This window comes from Meles meles, chromosome X (genome assembly GCF_922984935.1).
Source record: "Meles meles chromosome X, mMelMel3.1 paternal haplotype, whole genome shotgun sequence".
Classification (NCBI taxonomy): domain Eukaryota; kingdom Metazoa; phylum Chordata; class Mammalia; order Carnivora; family Mustelidae; genus Meles; species Meles meles.
Window position 1 is genome coordinate 21,993,340 of NC_060087.1, and position 9,221 is coordinate 22,002,560.

Genomic DNA, 9,221 nt, shown 5'->3' on the forward strand with positions numbered 1-9,221 from the left:
TCAATGAGTTTGAAACCTCTGCTACTCGTCTGAGCACATTCAGTTCCCATTTCCTCTCTCACTCCACTTCTTTCCATGATCCTTCCACCCACACCTGTAACATCCACTGAAATTCTTCCCGTAACTGCCACCGTCATGGAGAGAGAGCATACAACATGGAGCCTACCACTGGATGCATGAGACCAACATATTTTTTCCTTGTCTTTCAGCTTATGAGATATTTAAGATGTATGTCAAGATGATTTAATATATGCTTACTGTGAGACCAGATCCCTTGTCTTCTAGTTAATTAATATAACCATTACGCCTCATACTTATATTTTGAAAATTTTTTTGCTGAGAACTCTTGACTTCCAGTCTCTTTGCAGATTTCAATTACACAGCAGTGTTATCAACTACAGATATTTTTGTTAACATTTGCTGAGAAGTTCCTTTTAAAAATATGCTTAGGAAGGGGCGCCTGGGTGGCTCAGTGGGATAAAGCCTCTGCCTTTGGCTCAGGTCATGATCCCAGGGTCCTGGGATCGAGCTCCACATTGGGCTCTCTGCTCAGCAGGGAGCCTGCTTCCCTTACTCTCTCTCTCTCTCTCTGCTTGCCTCTCTGCCTACTTGTGATCTCTCTCTCTCTGTGTCAAATACATAAATAAAATCTTAAAAAAAAATTAAAAATATGCTCAGGAAAACCAGCCATGTTCTTGTTCTGGTCCCTTTACACCCCACCCCCAACCCCGGGAATGGCTTTGTACTGTATTACTTTAGGTTCATTCAAACTACATTCTACAAATTCTCTTTGCTGTATATTTCCAGTTTGGTATTGGACTCAGTGAAGATGTGTGCATTATGTAGAAGGCAGATGTGAAGGCACACACTTCAGTATGCTCTAAAGGATGAGGAAAGGCGGGGCCTCTTGCTGCTTATACAGGTTGTCACGGAGGTAATGGGTTACCATGGTGGGGTGGAGGTGGCAGCCAGACATGCAACTTTTTAAATTGTTGTGTCCTTCACTACATCCTAAGCCAGGTTTTAGAACAGTTCCAGGGTAGGGTGAAGGGCCTCAGCTGATCCGACAGTCACCCACGTGACCAGAGATGGAGCTGATAAAACACAAGCCTATATTCTAGTTTGTCTTTATCTTCTCCAGTTTGTCCACACAGGTTTCGCTGTGCCCAGTCTGTCTTTGTAAACTCATTTGCCTTGTTCTCTCCCACTTGCTGAGTTCAGACACCAGAAACAGAAGCAGGAGCCTTAGAAAGACTTGACCAACCAACTTCCACACTGACGTAATATATACTAAACTGGATGCCGTATTCTGGATCACTGCCAGTGGGTCTGTGTGTCTGTTCATGCCTTGACTTATACACTACTATTGACACGTGCCTCCAAGACTGTCCCCAATGGCCCCCACCTATTCACACCCATGTATAGGACCCCGACCACATAGGTTTAGGGTTGGCCTCATGCAACCAACACAATAAAACCCAAGTGACAGTGTGCCCCTTTGGAAGGCAGAGGTGATAATGGGCACTGTGCCTTCCTGCTTGCTCTCCTTCTTTCTGGGATTACTTTCCCTAGGAGGAAGGCAGGTGCCACATCGTGAGGAATCCTAGGGAAAGGCTTGCACTTGCAGAAACTGAGGCGTCCTGACAACAGCCATGTGAGTGACCCGGGAGCGGATGCTCTAGCCCCTGTCCAGGAAGAGGTGACGGGAGCATCAGCCTTGGCTCGATGCTAACCTCATAAGGGATTCTGAGCCAGAACCACACAGCAAACTCACTCGCAAATTCTTGAGCTTCAGAAACTCTGAGTTGATAAATGTTTATTGTTTTAAACCATTACGTTTGGGGGATTTGCTATGTCACCATATATAATAAATTTTCAAATATTGCTATCAGGACCAAAGTCTAATAAAAAAATCCAAATAATTCTCAAATCCCAGAAATCTAGTCACAACTTTTAAACATATTACTTGTTTACCAAAAGAACTCTCAGAATCATCTTAAGATGAAATAAAAATAGACTTGTATCCTAGATGATCATTAAGAAAATTCTTAAGAGACTCTAAACACATACGTGACCATGAGATGTTTTCTTAGTAAATAAATCAGTTTTTTGAAACCAATTACTAAGATAAAGTTCATTTAAAAATAATTATTTCAATTGCTTAGTAGTAGGGAAAACAACAAAATGAAAACATTAAAAAAAAAGCACTAAAAACAATCTCACAAAACCTTAGGATCAAAATGCTTAAGACAAATATGCAGGATTTTAGACCTCTTATTTGGGTTTCATTATACTCCACTTAAAATTGAATAAAATACCATAGCTATGTAGCACTCTGATGTCCACTGCCTAAATATTCCCCTTCAGGCTGTTATATTCTATATTAGAACTCAATACCCAGTGCAATTTCTAGTAATATTTCAATTGCCTGGCTTTTATGTAATGCCACAGATAACAACCCTCATAAAAAACCAGGAATTTTTAAAAAAAAAGAAAAAAAAGTCAAATTAACTTCTTACATCAGTGAATAAATTTAACTAAATTGAGAATGTATCAACTCAGATTCATTATCATTCAGTTAATTGACTCCTCTAATCAATTTTTTGCAACTTTTCAGAATGGCTTAAGGTGGGGGTGGGGAATGACTTCAGATCTTTCAAAGAAAATAAAGCCACTCCGCAATATTGCAGAAGGTGACTGCTTTTGTTGCTTACCTACTCTGCATGGAAGCCGACCCCAAGCCTCCTGCTTTCCTTGTCTACCACCTGTCTCTGTTGAATGTGCCTAAGGAGTTAGGATACTTAAAGACCACGTCAAAAACAAATATCAACAGAGTCCTCCAAAATAATGCAGTCACAGTAACTTAATCTTTATAGGCATTTAAATATATCTTTATTATTTCACATAATAAAAACAGCAATACTTTTTATAAAGGAGATGGAAATGGGAAGGTTTAATAATGTGTGTCTTTCCTGCCCTCTCTCTCTCTTTCCTGAGGAATACACACTTGCCGTCTGGTAACTGTCCTTCACTCACACAACTATTGTCCTATTTACACAAATAAGTGAATACATACACAGGCATAAGCAACCCAGCCGCAGGTACAGGTGTCAACCAGGCGTGTGTGTGCATGTATTATGTCAGATAACTTTATGTCCCCATGTATAAAAGTGGAGTTTCTGACTTTTCAGCCAGAAGATAGGGATGATTTTATTTTTGTTAAGAGCCATAGGCATTTTTGGAAAGGTAAGACACTACTTGCTGTCTCTTGTGCTATGTGTAGAATTTGCTAAAAATGAAACAAGCAATTCCTGACTGCTACCTGCCATGTCGATATATCAGCTGCTGCTTCTGTTCCTGGTTTCCATAGAGTGGTTTTACTTGAGAAAATTGGTCTTGACATTGGTATTTTATAATGCACAGGAACTCAGTGATGATAGTTTACAGCAGATGCCAACAACCAATGGAATGGGAACTACCAGAAATCTCTGAAGCCTCGCTCAGAAGCTTGCCACGTTGCCTCTCAATGTTACCAATTTCTTCCATCTTTGGTATTTAGGAGACTTATTCCATTCACAGATCATCAATCTCTGTTAATAAATTAGTTCTCTATTACTGCATCCAAAATGGCCCCGACACTTAGGGTCTTCAAATAACACTTAGGATCTCATGATTTCTGTGGAACAGGAATCCAGGCACAGCTTAGCTAGATGAATTGGCTCAGGGGCTGTCATCATCTCCTGGCTGGAAGAGGGAAAGATCTATTTCCAAGCTCACTCGAACTGCTGTTGTGCGCAAGCAGTTCCTCTCTGGCTGCTGACCAGTGACCTCCCTGGGTTCTTTAATAGGCGGGCCCCACCCGAAGGCAGCTCCCAGCACAGCAGCCGGCTACACCAGAGCAAGAAAGAGCAAGAGAGCCTGCAGGCGAGACAGAAGCCACTGTCCTTTATAACTTAATCCTGGAAGTGACATCTCATCTCCTGGGCTGTATTTTATTATTTAATTTTATTGTTAGAAGTCACGAGGTACAGGCTATGCAAGATGAACGGATTACAGAGGAAGCAGGTATCAGGAGACGAGGGCCACTTTAGAGGTTGTCCACCACACCATTATCTCCCTACCTCAAAGAAGCCTTACTTCCCAGGGAAATGTTTAGAGGCCATTTGCGCTAATAGTTAAACAAAAGCAGCTTTTAGTTAACACAACAAAACACCAAAAACCTTTTCCTCTTCATTTTTATCCATCCAATCTGATCTAAACCTAGACTCTTATGTGTAATCAGAAGCTGAAAATTACTGGGAATATGTGAAATTCAAATCACTTATTAATTTGGTTTTAAAAAAATGTTTTATCATTTTATTTTTCAAATTAAAAGTCACTGAGTTGATCAAAAGTCTTTTAGTATTTTTGTTTTAGTGTTTTTTATCAGGTATAGTTATACAACCTTTTGCATTCCTGATATAGCTCTTGTACCCTCCTGCTCTCTCTCTCTCCCTCTCTGCCCCACTCCTTCCCCCTCCCCTGGCCGTCCCCCTATCAATTTCACCATGAGTTTGTAAGTTTCCCAACTTTTTGCTAAGAACCAACTACTGGCTTTGGTGATCCTCTATTTTATGTGTGCATTCCTACTGTTAATTAGCCTTCTTATTTCTCTTTGCCCTTTTCTTTGGGCTTATTTTATATTCATTTATTTAACTTCTTAAAATAGATGTTTTGCTCACTAATTTTCGGATCTAAAAAAATATTCATCTTGATGGTATCACAACTCTTACAATCATATCCCAGCTCAATAAATAGAATGTTACCGAGTATATCAGAATTTCCTTTCTACCTTCTTCCAGTGGGTAAGCCTAAGCTCTCCAAAGGTAAGTTTTACTAGGCCAGGTCAGAGCAGCATTTAGTCTAGGGTTAAATTTCCCCACAGTTGAGACAAAATCCTTCTGAGTAATCCCCCTTCATCCTGTGAATTACGTTTTCCCAGCCTGGTTGATGGGAAGCAGCACTATTCTGGAAATTGTAAAAGATCTGAGCACTGTTCCCTGCAGTCCTCTCTGATGGTTTTTCCCATGGCCTATGGTAGTTACCTCACATGCAGGTAGCCATCAGTACTCTTGAGGACCAATTGGTGGGAACCCCCGACGATTCTTTGTGCAGCTACTTCATCTCCATTAGTCTGTCGTGCAAACCTCAGCCACCTTGTTCTCCCTGGACTCACAGTCCCATCTCCAAAATACAAGAAGTCTAGCAAGTTCTACCTGGATTCCCCTCCCTGTACCATGGTTTGGACAGTCTCTCAAGGCAATAACGTGGGATAATCACAGAGCTCACCTTGCTTGCCTCCCACTTCTCAGGAATCAATGTAATTTACTGCCTGGTATCCTATGTCTTCAAAACCATTTTTTAAAATTGATTCTGAAGTGTTTCTGGTAAAAGAATAAATTCTGTCTCTGACTTCCTCTTAAAAGTAGAAGTCCCAGAGGACCTAATAAACATTTTAAGGAATGTTAAACTAATTTTCCCTGTTTCCATATTAGAATGAATCTTTAGATTTGTGTTATTTCCAGTAACTCTACACCAATGTGTCACTCAAAGACAATTGCCATTTTAACAGCTGAGGTGTATCTCTAGCATCTTATACCTCAAGGCCAGTTAATCTTTTGAGAGGATGGTATCTTTCAAGAAATGATTAGTGCTGTGGACCTTCCTCTTGGAAATAAAATGTACTAAAATCTAAACTTATGTGTTAAATATCAAAGAACTCAAGGATCTATAGAAGTTTCAACACAAATCCTAATGTGAGAAGATCTTCTGGGCCATTTAGCAATTGTGGAGGACAATACCATTCCTCTGATCTCTAAACTACCATCTGCCATTTTTATGTATAAATGCTACTCTTCCTTATGCAATGGAGGTAAGCCTCATTCTTATATGAATAGACAATTAAAGATAAGAAGTACTTGAAAAGAACTTTCAACATGAAAGAGACAAAAGTAAACTCAAAATAAAAATGAAGTAGGAAACAAGATAATGCAGGAAAAGGAAGAAACCTTAAATAAATATAGTTAATATCTTCAGACAAATCAGAGCAAATATTGATGAACTAATATTCACTGGAGGCACTGTGTACACGGAAACAGAAAAGAATGCATATGAAGAAGGATATGAAGAAAAATGATGTCTTAGAAATAAAAAATAACAGCACCAATGTAGAAATGCAATAAAATAAAGTCAATAAAAACTCCCCCAAAGTAGAAAGAAGGCAAGGAGGTAGAAAGTAGGAGAGAACTGGTAACATGATCAAAGAATCAAATCGGAAAGTTCATACCTGGCTTGTAAAAGTTCTTAAAAAAAAAAAAAAAGTGCGAGAGAGACAAATGCCATGTTGGCCCGAAAGTAGAGGCAGAACCATCACATTAATGGACCCACTGAACCCATATACTACAAGATACTACTACAAAAAGGAGAAAGGAAGAACGTAAAAGCATTCAAGAAGAAAACCAAAACTAAGCCAAGAGCAACAGCACATAGAGCAAGTTAACTACAAAAGGTTGGAGGTTATGGCACAGAAATTCCCAGTACTAACATCTAGAAACTAGAAGACAACTTGGGCATGCCTTCAGGATTCTGAAAAAAATGATATTCAAGCTAAAATGTTATAATGACTTTAAAATGGCAATAAATGTCAAGGTAAAATAAAGAGATTTTCACACTTACAGAAATAATTCACCCTCAAAACAATTTTCCTTCCATGGAAACTCTCAGGAACCTAATGGGGGATGTAATTTACCAAAAGAAGGTAACACACCAAGAGAGAACAAGACATGACTTCTGGGAGCCAGGAAGAAAGTCATGTAAGATGAAAAGCAGAGAATTTCTATAATAAAGGTAAAGGGAAATCTCAGGTCGACTCTTATGCAGTATGCTAGTTGTGAATGAACTTTATAGAGGTCACCAGTGAAGACATCTCCATAAAGAAAAAAGAAATGTTGCATGAACAATGTTGCTAAAATACATTTTACAGACCATATAGAGCATGTGGAAAGAATTACCAGTAGGTACACTTAAAAAAGCAAATGAAGGAAGAAAATACTTTTCTGTAGGATAATCAGAAGTTTTACAAGCAAGGATCCATTATCATTATATATTATTTGTCTTAGTAATGGAAAATTTTTGTAATGTCAAAATAATATGAATATTGAGTTACCCTGAAATTGTGAAATAATGAGATTGGAAAAAGGAAAGGAGGGAAAATTGGAGGGAGGTGAGATAAGGTGAAACATTAAATTCTCAATGGCAGGGGCACCTGGATGGCCTTTAGCTCAGGTCATGATCCTGGGACTCTGGGATCAAGCCCAGCATCAGGTTCCCTGCTCAGCATGGAGCCTGATTCTCCCTCTGCCTCTTTCCTCCACTCACACATGCTATCTCTCTCTCTCTCTCTCATGAATGAATGAATAAGTAAATAAATAAATAAAATCTTTTTTAAAAAATTAAATTCTCAATGGCCATAACAGGAAAGTGATACACAAGTTATAAGATAGATAAATCACGACATGCATATTTAGAAATATGGAGATAAATAAGAGAATGTCATGAATTGTAAGGGACTGCCTCTAGAGGCACAAGGTATAAAGACAGGGAAAAGGTGGAACAAGCAGTTACACTTTTGTTTTTTGTATGCCTTTCAGATTATTTGCTTTTGTTTAACTATGTAAATGTAATACATTTATAAAATCATAATTATCACACACAAAAGCCAAGATGGAAGAGATGTTGATACTTCAGTTCCATGTCCCCTTGTCCCAAATAAATCACCTGGGATCTTCAGTAGATGATGCCCACACCCTCTGACAGCTCCCTCTCTCAAGAGCTTGAGTGGCAAATCTTCTCTAAGAGTTTTCTAGGCAACAAGGGATAAAACAATGGGTAACTGCAGAATCCCTGATACACCTGGTCCCATATCTCAAACTATGGGTATGATTAATGGTGTTAAGATGTTCCTGCTTCTTATTCATCTAGACAGATGACTCTGAGGCATGTCTACTGTGTTATCTCAGATGGTCCTCAGCACCTTGAGCCCCAGTGGACCATAGCAAACACCTAACATTAATATACTCTGCTGGCTTTTCTCACTTTCCTTTCTTATCCTTCCTGGGATCACCTCTCAAATAAATTACATCCCCCAAAGTCCTTTCCTTGCTGTCTAATTTTTGGGGAGCCCAAATCAAGACAGATGACTAAGAGATGTTCATTAATACTGCTGATTTATATGCTTCCCTTTTATCCCCTTCTTCTTCTTAATTATTGTAAGCTTGCTCTTGAGTTGGAGCAATTAAAAAACTCAAATGACATACTAAGGTCAGTAGAACCCTAAGGATCATAAAGAAAATTTATGACACGTGATCAAGAATTCCAAAGCAGAATTCAAAGGTGAGCATAGCAAGTCAGTCACAGCATCGTGCTGTAGGGGAGAGACGGACGTGTAAAACCCCGGACTGAGGTTCTGCCTACTCGAGGCTGCTGCTCGCACCACTCCCGTGCGGAGACAATGAGTGAAGCCAACCGCACCATGGATGATGTCCAGGAGGCAAACCCTTCCAATGAGGATGTAGACGGGAAGAACCCAGAAGAATACATTAAACTCAAAATCATCGGACAGGATAGCAGTGAGGTATGTTTCAGAGTGAAAATGACAATACCTCTGAAGAAACTCAAAGAAGGCTACTGTCAAAGACGAGGAGTTCCAATGCACTCAATTCGATTTCTCTTTGATGGTAAGAGAATTGATGACAACCACACCGCCGAGGAGCTAGGAATGGAGGAAGATGATGTAATTGAAGTTTATCAGGAACAAACTGGGGGTCATTCAATGATTTAGGTACCCCTTTCACCTTTTTTTCCTTTACCCTCAATCCTTTTTTATTTTTAAAAATAGTTATTTTGTAATGTGGTGTTCGAAATAGAATTGAAAACTGGCACCACATCTTTTTAAACTATCTGATAATTTGAATTCTGTTGACCATTTTTCACTACCATTTTTCATTGTGCTGATTTTTAGAAATCAAACCTCAGCCTCCTTCATATATTGCTCTCTCTTTTTAAAAAATTACACGTGTACATGGAGAGGCCAGGACTGTGCACTTTTATGCTTTTGATAAGATCAACCAATGCCAGTGTTAAAAATGTCTCGTTAATGGGCCCTACAGTTCTAACATGTTACT

General features: G+C 39.2%; 1 protein-coding gene across 2 annotated transcripts; it reads left to right on the top strand.

The window, feature by feature from the left end:
* The first annotated feature begins 8,569 nt into the window (after window positions 1-8,569).
* On the top strand, window positions 8,570-8,878 carry LOC123935460 (small ubiquitin-related modifier 1-like). 2 transcript variants are annotated; one of them, XM_045996282.1, is made up of 2 exons: window positions 8,570-8,740; window positions 8,807-8,878. In XM_045996282.1, the coding sequence occupies exons 1-2, from the start codon at window positions 8,570-8,572 to the stop codon at window positions 8,876-8,878; spliced, it is 243 nt and encodes an 80-aa protein (XP_045852238.1). The 2 variants fall into 2 exon arrangements, with proteins under 2 accessions (XP_045852238.1, XP_045852237.1); XM_045996281.1 differs by having other exon boundaries at window positions 8,570-8,878.
* Window positions 8,879-9,221: the final 343 nt, after the last annotated feature.